The following is a 12,852-nucleotide window of genomic DNA, read 5'->3' as shown; positions in this document are numbered from 1 at the left end:
ACCAGAGGCCAGCATTAGCTCATCAAGCAGGCAAAACAGTTTTACACACCACAAAACATGTTCGATATCCACAAGTTTAGAGGATAAAGACTCAGCTCTCTCCTTAGCACTGTTCAATATTTAGCAATTACTGTACACATTACTGATTAACATTTACTGAGTGATGAATGGAAAAACTCACAAGTTTTTTTTTCTGATTATTAATGTTTAGCGTTTATTTTTGTTTCTGCTGTGCTCCCTCTCATCTGCTCTATTTGTTCAAATATAAAGGAATGCACTTCCCATTGACCGAACATTAAAGCTATGGAGACAAATTTGTACCAAATTGAAAAGCAATCACTACAGTGAAAAAACATGAAATGCAATGCACACAACATTACTTTTCCATAGTGACATGTAGAACACGTGCCAAAATGAAAAACAACACATCTATTACAATGTTTTCATTTTGCTTGACCTCTTTACTGAAAAAACAAAACGTTAGGATTTGCATATTAAAGACAAAATGCTGACTTCATGTAGGATTTGAATACAATCTGCCTTGTAATGTAATGAAGGCACAGGTATTGCTTTCCACCTTCCAGTACTTCAAACAATGTTAAATCAGCGTAATGGATCCTTTACTTGTCATTTGGACGTTTTCCACATCTTACTGCTTAAATGCAATCTCCTGTGTGCATTGCACTTCGCTGTTTTGGTTGCATTTCCATGAAGCGAATACATTTGGAGTCCAAATAAGAGGTCAAGCAATGCCAACACATGGTAGCACTTCTTCCGCATATCACTGTGGATGTCATGTGCCTTGTATTTCACTGGTTTCACTGTTATGATTGCATTTCAATGAGGCAAATCCGTTTAAAGTACTGCACAGTGGAAAGCAATACAGCTATGCCTTCATTACATTTCAAGGTGGATTGCGTTCAATTCATTTCATTCATCAATTCAATTCAGCATTTCATTTCTACGTGCAAATCCTCCTGTATTGTTTTTCGGTAAAGAGGTCAAGCAAGGTGAAAACAATGTAATACAAGTTTTGTTTTTCATTTTGGCACGTTTTCTGCATGTCACTATAGAAAAGTAATGTCCACCGTAGTAATTGCTTTTCAATTGGGCACAAAATCCTCTCCATAAAAAGCCAGGGCTGGAAGTTAATCCCAGAAAGAATCCATTCCTCAGTTCCGGGCATTCAGCAATTAAGACTCGGCTCCAAAGCTTTGGATTCCACACCGTGATGTTCAAGTTTGCCCGTACCGCTGCGCGCAGAGAAGAGTGTGAGATATTTTGCTGTGACTGTCTAGTCAGTCTGTCTGATAAACACACCCTTCCACAACTCACACATCGAGAGTCTAGCTTTTACTTTAGACAAGGTAGAAAACACAATAAAATTTAATGTTTGTAATGAAAAATGGGCTTACAATTAAAAACTCTGCCAGTAGAAATGGACCGATCATTGTTTTTGGTGCCAATACCAATCGCCTTTCAGCACAATCAGCCAATAGCTGATAACGATCGAGGGTGGGACTGGATGCCACATTTATCACAGTAAGCAATTCTAGGGAATGAATAACAAATGCACTCCCCTCTTCAGCAGTCCTTCAGAAATTCTGCCCCCATATTCATGGACGTGCATTGCCAAGGCGAACGACACTTTTTACATCTTAGATAAAACATTTTCGCAAACGTTGTATGGATAAATACCATAATATAACGTTTAGCGCGAACAGCAACACAGCAAGTAATGTAACTAACATTAGCTAGGTTGTGGGTTAGCAAACCTGCTCCAATTGCTGCTGTGATGCTAATCAGTTGGGATTAACTATAACAAACATTAGCAAATGAGGCAAAACAATACTGACCTACTATTTCTATGAAACCGCAAAATGAGTTAATGTTACCCAACTGTCAAGCAGAAACAGAGCATTCCCTTCCATGCCTTTCAAAGCTTTTTTTAGCCAGCTTCTTGTTTGAATTTTCATGTTCCATCTTAAAAGGTGCAGCAGTTACATTCTGGCATCTGACTATTGGGGGCTGGCTATTTTCAGCTAGCTCTCCAAATTTTCCTTGCTAAAGTAAAACAGAATTAATATATTACTCTCTATTTTTGTCAAATGTCCTGTTTTTTTGAAAGAGAGATTACTGGGAGGAATCGACTCCATGAATTCCCATCAGTCGGAAATGGAAACTGAGTTGACTCCAAAATTTTTGGAATCAAATAGCCTAGTAAAAACACAGTGTGCAGAGTAGTGGGGGAAAGGCAAGGATTGGAAACTGGGAATCAAGGGGGCATTTACTTAATTGATAATGATGCATATTCATAAATCTTTGCATTTTTAAGGAGCATTAAGGTTAAGATATGCTCCTATACCATTTTTAGTATTTTACTGGGCATAAAAAATAATACTTCATTTATGTAAATACAATTTATTATTAATACAGATGTTTTAATGGTTTGAATTATAGTTTAAATTTTAATCACTATGAGTGATCAGTGCACATACAAATAATCAAATCAGATTTAAATCAGAATAAATTGAATTATTAAAAACCTAGTTAATGCTGGGTGTGTGGTACCTGCTGAGGGTCAGTGCCATTGGACAGAATGTCTAGCAGGTCAGCAGAGGAGATGAAGTAGAACCTGGGGAAGGCAAGCCGCTTGGTGTCCAGATACTCAGCCAGAGCCTTCTCGCAAAGAGCCAGCCTGCAGGAGCGAGTGCCCTGATCATCAAACTGTCACGCTGAAAGGTACTTTCACAGGCGTGTGTGTGAAGAGAGACTAAAATATGGTCTGCAGATCCAGGCAATATAACACTTTGAATGGTATCATCATGCCACATTCACTTTTTCCACATATCTCACTGCTGTGGGAAAGCGAGGCAGTCTAAACACACTCACAAACCAGAAAAAAAGAGAGAGAAGGTTGATAAAAACAAGATGTGAACCTGCTCTGAATGTCCTCCAGTCTGCTGTAGAGCCCAGGTTTATTGGTGGCCTCCACAACATTGGGCGTTTTATGTGCATCATGCGCCAGCTCTTTGAAATCTGTATCAATTCCTTCAAAGCGTTTGGAATCCTGCAGAGATGTTCATGAGGGAATAGCTCGAATGAATTTTACTTCCCAGTGGAACAAAAATAACTGACATTATTAACAAACATCTGTGTTTCTGCCTATTAGAATGCCATTATAATTATCTCAACGCATTCAGCCAAAAGCATGATGAGACAAACATTTTCATCTCTGATCTAAATCTATGAATGCACTGCCAGTGGGTAGGACAAGATGCTTCCCGAGTCAGTAAGGGCCTCATTTAAGCTGGGCCAGCTCCTCATTATAGGCATCTGGTTTGTTCATTGATAACAGATAAACTCTCCAGCACATTCATTTTTTCTATTTTGACGGATGTTCGTAATTTGCTCAGACATTATGTATGTATAAATGATGAAAACTCTCTTATGATGTGACAGAAAGAATAGTTTGGTGAAGCAAATGTGCACAATTTCCCCCTTTACAGTGTCACAAGATTCTGTACAAGTACATTTTTCATTCATCAAGGCATAAATGATGTATATGTACCCTCAAATGCACCAAAGTGGTTTTAAGGTTCAGTTGCGTACCTTAAATCTGTTTTTTCCCCTATGAAAAAGGTATGTATTTATATCTTTTACTAACGTAATGTTTTAAAACACAACAATGAAATAAAAAGACTGGTGACAAAACAGTGTGTGGAGTCAATACAACTTGAAAAATATGATTGTAATTGAGTATGTTACCAGTTATGTTCCCGAACTGAAGGTACTGAAGATGTTCCCTTGAGGGTGTCACCCCATTGACAAGAGTACCATCTGAGTGACAGTTTAGTTTGCTTCAGTTGTGTTGCAGTGAAGCTACAAGGCTAATGCTAATGTAGCTAACATTTAACAGAAGTTGATATAAAGACCAATTCTAAATTATAACACACTTACCTAAAACTATATTACCAAGTGATCTCAAATAGACTTGCTTGTGTGGTTTCTGACACTCTATGATATAATGTTATCTATGAAAATGGACAAATTTACTGAAAAAAAAATTAGGCTTGTGGATAGCTGTACTACTGTTTTAGTTATGCAACTTTTACCCATTTTTATGCATAACAGTATATACTTACAGTACGCACTTGACAGCTTGATATATTTTAAGGCCACTGTGATGATTTAGACATGTGATTTGCACAGTGCTAATTGGAGTTTTTCCGGTGCAAAACTAAAGAAGCACACTTCAGATACCAAACACGTCTTGGCTGATCAACTCCGCTTACAATGTAAAAACTGTGTAAAACTTGTATAGTTTTTGCTACACTACTGCGTTCAAGGCTTATGTCATATATCTATCAGAAAAGAATTTACTGTGCACCTCAGGTAACTGTGAACGGATGTCCTCTGAGCCAATGAAAATGCTCTCCAGGTGTGACCAGGTTCTCTGCACCTCGAACCAGATAGAGACGACCGAGTCAGCCACCGAGAGTCTGCGTTGCCATGAAGACACTTCTTCCAGGAAGAAGGCGATGTGCTTGGATGACATGAGGTTCTGCAGCTGCACCTGTTTGTAGGAAAGTACTGATCAAGTTCTTTTGCACACAAGTCAAATCTTGGGTATCTGCCACCGTGTTTGATCAGATATTTGTATTTTCATTGATAATGCAGCAGAACATCACATACTAACCTTAACGGTAACCAATCCAAATTAGGTCGCACATGCTAGGTTGACAATTAGTTACATTAAATGCTACAGTAACATAATCTGATTTGCAGTTTGTGCATAGCGTCAAATTATGTTTTTAAAAGATGACCGTTTCATGTCATGTGCGAAAGTACTCTCGTTTTTCCCAGCTTTGAGACTGTTACTCTTGCCACTAAGTGTGTAATAATGCTCCAGTTTTGCATGTGCTTGGCCCAACCTTGCTTATTTGCAGCTGGAACCTAGTTTAAGCAGTTGACACACTGGCTTTGCAGATACATTCTATGCCTACAAGTATGTGGACACCATCACACAAACATGAGCTTGTTTGGCATCTCATTCCAAAAAGCTAGGCATTAATATGGAATTGCCATTCAGTCAAACAGCATTTGTGAGGACAGGCACTGATGTTGAACAAGAAGGCCTGGCTCACAATCAGCATTCCACTTCATCAAAGGTTTTCAATGGGGTTCTGTGCAGACCACTGGAGTTCATTCACAACAAATTCGTCAAACCATGTCTTTATGGAGCTCGCTTTGTGCGCAAGGGCACAGAAAGGGACCTTCCCCAAACTGTTGCCACAAAGTTGGAAGCATGTAATTGTCTAAAACACCTTCATATGCTGTAGTACTAACATTAAAATCACTGGAACGAAGGGGTCTAGCCCAAACCCCAAAAAACTGTCCCGTGACCATTATCCCCTCCTCCACCACACTTTACTGTTGGCATTCCAGCAAGTAGCGTTCTTCTGGCTTCAACTAAACCAGATTCATCCATCAGACCACGAGATAATACAGCATGATTCATCACTCCAGAGAACACGTTTCCACTGTGGCGTGCTGTACACCCCTCCAGCCAATGCTTGGTAGTGTGCATATTGATCTTAGGCTTCTGTGCAGCCACTCAGCCATGTAAAGCCCTTTTCATGAAGCAGTTCTTGTGCTGATGTTGCTTCCAGAGGCAGTTTGACACTCTGTAGTGAGTGATGCAGCAGAGGACAGGCAATTTTTATGCACCATGCACTCAGTGGCCCCGCTCTGGTCTACTGCTTCATGGCTGAGCTGTTGTTGGGCCTAGACGCTGCCATTTCACAATAATAGCACTCACACTTGGCCAAAGCCAATCTAGCGGGGCAGAAATTTCACTAACTGGCTTCTGGCAAAGGTGGCATACTACGACAATGCCATGTTCACAGTCACTGAGCTCTTCAGTACAACTAATTCTATTGCCAGTGTTTGGCTACAGAGACTGCATAGCAATGTGCTTGATTTTAACAATAGAAGTGACTGAAACACACGAACTCAATAATTAGGAGGGGTGTCCACATACTTTTGTCCCTATAGTGCATTACAGGTTTCCATTCTCCAAATTGCAGATATTTAAACTGCTTATTAACTTCTGAAAATGCACCTCTCTACTGAATATTTTGGATAATGTCTGTTTATGTCGCTTCTAGAACAGTGGTGTCCACAGAGCACTATGGAGTAAAATAGTCTTGATGAAGGATCAGGATTGGATTAATATAACTGACACTGGTCTATTAAACTGAGAGGTGTAGTGATACACATATTTTCAGGTTCGATTTTCAATTCTGAGGTCAAGTTTTGATCTGATTCTTGATACTGTATGTGTTTAAACTGGCTTGATTCCACAGCCCTCTTATCGATATATATTAAAAGTCCTCATACAGGTTTTTTTAACAAAATAAGCCCCAAAAAATCACAACCTCTAGAATTTATAAGCTCTTCAGGAAAAAAGTCCAGTTAGTTGAACATGAGTGCACACACAGTATAAGACCCTCAACCCCTTGAACTCTCTCGAATTCTGAACACTCATTTTTTATTTTTCCATGCTGTATTGAAATCATTACACCCTTAATTAAAAAACACCTCAATCGACTCCAATACCAATGTTCCAGATATGACTGGGACATCCTTACCTGGTTGTCTTCCAGTGTCTCAACTAAGTCCTCATCTGATTTGAGTAGAGGAATGCCAGTCCGTGGGTGAGACTCGTAGCCAAATTCCATCGCTGTCCAGGTAGCGTCCAGCTCAGTCAGTACCTTCTCCATGCCCATCTCTTTCACGGCTCGGTCCACGATGGCCCTCACCTCATCCTCAAAGTGGTGCAGGTTGAGGTTCAGCAAGTCAGCCAGTGTGGTGTCCTCGTCCATGCTGAAGCGGACCCCCGTGGCCACCATAAGCTGCTGCCAGTGTCTGGGCCGGATGGCTGGATTCTGGAGCTCGGCTACGGCACGAAGGGATGTCAGAGTGTTCTTCACTGTACTGTCCAGACCACAAAAGGCGTCCCATGCTCGGGCCTCTTTATCCAGGGCTCGCAGCTCCTTGGAGAACCGCTTGCATTCCATATCCATCTCGTCCACGTTGATATCTCGCCATGGGGTGGTGCGCCAGGCATCAAGACTAAACTGGACCACCGAGATTATGTCCCACAGTTCTTTGAGAATGGACACCTCTTTGCGACACTGTTTGAGTTGCTTGTAGTCAGGAATGTTGACTTCAAACAGGCTAGCTGACTCAGTGAGTCCAGCCATGACAGACTCCTTCTCCTGAATCTGTTTGTGGGCTATGTTGAGCATCTCATAGGGGTTTACGCTGTCAAACCTAAGAGAAAAAAAAGAGAAAAAGCTGGAAGGATTGTACAATGCAGTATAAATCCTCTTAAAAACAAATGTTGCTAAATGGTTTGAGAACTCATGTACTGTTTAATTCTTGGAAAACATTTAACTTGCATAAAACCTTGGTATAGAGCAGTGTGTGGAGGTTCTTCACAACACATTTTAAAAAACAGTTCTTTAAACCACCCACTGAACAGTTCTTTAGGGAACTAAAATGATTCTTTTCTAGTATCATTTTTGCACCTTGAAGATTTTTAGAACTGGCCTGAAATTCACTCACTCACTCACTCATTCACAATAAGCAGGTTGAATATTCTCCATGGGGCACCAATTAGCTTTTCAAATAGCTTTTGATGCTTCATAAGACCAGTTCTTTGCATCAGTGTCACTGTGCATCCTTGTTTTCTTTTTAAGAGTGTAATATTTTGTAACTTTCATAAGAAAAAAAATTTGGGGGCTTTTATTTCTATACTATAACTTGAATTTGAAAATAGCAGCTGCCCTTTATTTTGTGTAACCATTTCAAGGTGAATGGACAATGGAAATTTTAAAAATTACATTTTTCAGTCACATCAACAAAGATGTTTTTCCTCTTCTACCTTTAAAACTATTTTTTGAGATACAAGATTTTTGTTGATTTTTTTACAATAAATCAACAGTGTTGCTTCATAATCATTTAATTTCATTAGAATAAGTGATGCACTAAAATGAAGACTCCTGGCCAAACCCAAAACCAAAATTTGACACACCTGGCTGAAAACTGAAACTAAAAACCCAAAGAATTTTTTTTCTCTTTTATCCATTAGATCAAAACTGAGCTGACAATAAATAAATGACCCACTTTTTCCACTGTTGATCAGCTGCTTCTCCAAATGTTTGAATGTGTCTGTGCTGACTGGCTCAGGAGAGTGAAGGAAAAAATTGTTTCTCATTGATTTTTGTTATCATTCAAATGATTTCTTAAGTGGTATAGTTTTACACTTCATCACAGTCCTATTTAACCTTTTGTTTTTCTTTTTGACCATTTGCGTATTTTGACCATTTGCGACTGAAATGTTTCAGTGGCAAAACAAAAAACAAAATTTTAGTACATGCCATAATCGTTACACTCACTTTACTTTTGTTTACTTCAGTGAACAGCAATGTCTGAGAGACACACTTTTATAGACTACACGTATTACACAGCAATCTGTGGTTATTGTAGAAAGATGATAGACAAACCTGAAAGGACCATGGGCGCGGAAGTGTTCCCTGAAGTTGTACTGCTGCACGTCGAACGTGGCACATTTCCTGCGCAGGTTAGCTACCTCGCTGGCCTGCAGTGGAGCCACATGCTGCTTCACCACCACAGCTTGCTTCTTGATGTTAGTCCATTTCTCAGGCAGCTCCTACACAGGACAGCACAAATATACATCTCAGACTGTAAGAGAACCTCAATATGCATCCAATTATTTACTGTCTCCTGGCTCACCATGTGTGAGACTTAGCGTTCTGTTCTAATGTTCTGACGTTCAGATAAAGCATCTACTTTTATGCAGTGTGGAATTCAGATGCAAGGTACTTTCAGTTTAATGTGCTTATCTATTAAGTGAAACACTTAAGCTGCAACAGTTTTACAATCATTTCGTAGTATCGACGTTTGAGCTCTTATATGACAGCAGTTACCTCAAGCTGTTTGTACACCACATCTGGCAGTTCCTGCTCATATGTCTTCAGCAGATCAATGGTGTGCTGCAGTGGCTCAAACATTTCATCAGTGGCACTCTGTCTGTCTTTCACCGCCATTAAGTGACCCATAACCTCCACCAGGCCGGCATAGTCCCCCTCCTCCACCTTCTTACTGAGACCACTCTCAGCATATTTAATAAACTCTTCCAGATCAGACAAACTGTACACAGGAAAGAAAAATACAAAATAGCATCAGAGGTGAAAGTCAAACTATTCCTAGCATCCTGGCATCCAGGGTTACACAATATATTGTTCCTTAATCATTATCAACAAACGTTAAGAGATTTGTTATCGTCTTCTTTCTTCTTTCTGAGATTTTTGTAGATCTTTTTTTTCAACAGTAATGATTCATAATCATTTCATTCTAATAAATGATGCACTAAAATGAAAACGCCACAATACTGGAGCTCCAGAAGTGTACAATATGTAATTGAGCCCTCTAACTAACCACTGAATGTTTCATTTTGTGCTGTGAGCATCCTGACAAATCACAGATGTTCATAGATGAGTAACTAAATAAATCACACAATCCAACAAACATGAACAGTTTTGGGAAAAATTTTGTAATGCAAGTCAATCATGTCACATCAAGGGTTCCCTAATGTGTTTTCAGGGTATTAGTATATTGCAATCACATTCAGTGAGATCCAGAAATCTTGGATGAGCAAGATGTTTTTATTTTGCATTCTTTTCTAATTTAGTACAAGACTTTTCATTATAAATGAATTATCAACAACCTTTTAAATATGTACATGAATTTCAGAATCTCTTAGTATTACAGTGTTTCCCCTCTGCTTTAGTGACAACGTGCACTGAAGCTAGGCTCCACAAGTTTGCGCAAAAGCCTCTGATGATTGCATCAAATCCATCTGAATGTTATCTCAACACATGCTTCAATGGAAGGAACATGACAAAAAAATCAGACCTTTTTGTACAAAGGCCTTAACATGGTCAATTTCACATATTTGCTTGATTACAGACCTAGAAATCGTGCAGAATCACGAATATTTCTTTTTCATTTTAATTATGAATAACTCAGAGTCTTGGACCCCACCATATTGTTAATAAGTGCCATCAAGTCAGTTCCGACTCCTGGCGACCATGTGGATAGTGATTCTCCTGTCTTCTCTTTGGGTCTTTAGGCTTCTTAATGGCTTGTTTATGACTCCTTTGATTGTCTCCATCCATTTTGCTACTGGTCGTCCTCCTACCCTGTTCAATGTATAATGGTCTTTTCCAGTTCTTCTCATAAAAAAAAGAGATTCAGTTTGATTTTCTGGGCTTCCAGTGAATTGACTGCCGGATCCTTTGTTATTAATAATTGATCCGCATAAGCGAAAGCCGTCCAGCACTTCAATATCTTCACCATCAATGGTAAAGTTAGTGGTCTTTCCTGTTTTTATAGCTTTTGTTTCATTTATAATGAGCTGAAGTCCCACCTTTTCACTCTGTTCTTTAACTTTCCTTATAAGGCCCTTCAGCTGTTTTTTTGCTGTAATTGTTGTGTCATCGGCATATCGAAGGTTATTGATGTTTCTTCCACCAATCTTGAAACCTTAATCATGGCCCCCACTGTATGTAGCAATAAAACTTCAATATGATATTTTGTCTTACTGGAATAATGCACTACTACTTTAATTCTCTCTCTAAACATTTCCACTTCTAGAGAAATAATTTGCTTCATTTATGGATAGTTGATCTGGGTGAAGGTTTGTTTTTTTCAAATATCCCAATATTTATCTCAAAAAACAAAAATATCTCAAATCAGCTTTTACCCCAGTAGACAGTATTCACAAAACTCAAAAGAACTGTCCCACAGCGCCATACTGTTGACGTTCCATCAGCATATATGAGCACTCAATGCTGGCTATGGCATCCAAATCAAGATATAAAGAAAAAGTTAGTTTGGTCAGAGATGTTGATCCATAACTATTCTATAAGTTATACTTGAGTCCCAATTATACTTTATTGACCGCAAAACATATCCAGACATCTAGAATTACTTTGCAAATACTGCATCAGCCTTACAAATCACAAGAAGTGAATAATTGTTTAGTCTGGTGAAGTCTTTTGTACCATCAGCTACACAATCAAACGTTGTTGTGATCGCAAAAGTGAATAATAGCTACGCATGTTTGACGGGATTAATTGGTGTTCCCTGCTAACATCGGTCAAACTGTCAATCATGAACAATTCTTAACACTTGAAAATGATCAAGAGCAAAACTACAGAATTCATCCTTCACCTAACTGTCTTTCTGTGACAGACTGATGAGAGCAGACTTTGTAAAGGGGACGGCTGACAGTTTTTCCTGTTTATTCTTGCTGTCCAAAGATTTCTCCTTCGTTGGCTCAGCTTCTCTGCCTCTTTCCCATCACAACATTGGACAGCCGGGACACTATAAAAGCTTACTTTTTACTACAACCTTGAACTGCGCAGCACAATGTGGCTATATTTTATCTGTCTGAATGCTTTATTAACTAACGGCATACAAACAATGGCTCTAATAGCACCATTGTCAGCTGTCATTACTGCATTGACCAGCATTACATCAAAAATATGGTGGCAGCTACAAGTGTGACAAGTGTAATGTCAATCGAATACTATTTATATCATCCATCCCAAATGAAATATTAATATTAAGTTTTTTTTAAAAAAAATGTAATATTGATTTTTTTTTTTATTATTCCAGGCTTATTATTCAGTAACTGCATGGACTACAGTGCAAACTGGAGCTATTCTTAGGTTATTGAAATGTGTAGTAAAACTTTGGACCCACTGTTGGGTCCTGGCCATTTAAAGGGTTTATATTTATTTATCATTTGCCAATACAGTCAATATAATGTTTTTAACATTAATGACAATATTAATATGGTATGAAATACAGAGCTGTCCTCTCCACGCAGCACTGAAAAGCTTATGGGCATTTTACTCCAGTGTGAGCCTTTTTTTTGCTTCAAAAGCAGTAAGTTACCTGTGTGTTACGTGGTCGATAAGATGCTGTTTGAACATGAGGCTCCACTTTTTGATGATGTTCAGCAGAGCACTTTTAAAGGCCCGTGCATCCACCCTCATCCAGCCCTCAAACACATGGACAGGCTCTAGCTTCTGCACTTCTTCATACACACTCTCGTAGGAGTCCACTTGCTCGCGGAACCTCTCCAGAGTGGGAGGGTTCTCCGGGACCCCGTCCTCAGCATGAGCCTCGATCTCCTCACTCGTGAGAACGTGGCCGTAAAGCAGGAACTGCCTCATAAACTCTTTCCTGTCGTCGACGTAGAGGTAAGCGTAGCGTTCAAATCCGTTACGGTGCTCGCAGCACTGTGCCATGACCCTCTGCACACGCTCCATTAGAAGCTGACGCATGTCTGCAAGGTCTGCCATGTCCTCCATATCAGCCTGTGGACACACATCATATAATGCCGATCACTCAAATCCCCCACATCACAGAGAGAAGCTTTGCTGGACTGGGCAGGAAGCTGGACGAGAAAGCAGTTACTATGCTAACCACAATATTTGGTGCAGGAGAGAATAACTTAACCTTAATATGTTCTTTCATTGCATTTTTACACCTTAAACACCTTACAATGAGCTACAAGTGAGGAATAATAAATAATTACCAAGCAGAGAATCTTTGCTGAAAGTTGTGAACTTTCAACTGATGTAACATTTGTGTTTGTAAGTAAAAGAAGGGATTTGAAAGTTATTGCTGTGTGCATGAATACTCAAGTACTCAGTTATTAAACTAATTATTATACGAGTAATCGTTATG

General features: G+C 39.3%; 1 protein-coding gene across 1 annotated transcript in view; it reads right to left on the bottom strand.

Moving 5' to 3' along the window:
• Positions 1-12,852, bottom strand: part of dnah9 (dynein, axonemal, heavy chain 9) — a 156,656-nt gene that overhangs the window by 123,244 nt on the left and 20,560 nt on the right. The window contains exons 17-23 of the mRNA XM_036572951.1: positions 12,055-12,479; positions 9,018-9,240; positions 8,574-8,740; positions 6,654-7,338; positions 4,391-4,576; positions 2,940-3,070; positions 2,572-2,698 (exon numbers count right to left, since the gene is read on the bottom strand). Of these exons, the coding sequence (XP_036428844.1) occupies positions 2,572-2,698; positions 2,940-3,070; positions 4,391-4,576; positions 6,654-7,338; positions 8,574-8,740; positions 9,018-9,240; positions 12,055-12,479 (1,944 nt within the window). The remainder of the gene's footprint in view (positions 1-2,571; positions 2,699-2,939; positions 3,071-4,390; positions 4,577-6,653; positions 7,339-8,573; positions 8,741-9,017; positions 9,241-12,054; positions 12,480-12,852) is intronic.

Source organism: Colossoma macropomum, unplaced genomic scaffold (genome assembly GCF_904425465.1).
Source record: "Colossoma macropomum unplaced genomic scaffold, Colossoma_macropomum, whole genome shotgun sequence".
NCBI lineage: Eukaryota > Metazoa > Chordata > Actinopteri > Characiformes > Serrasalmidae > Colossoma > Colossoma macropomum.
This window is presented reverse-complemented; position numbering and strand designations above follow the sequence as displayed.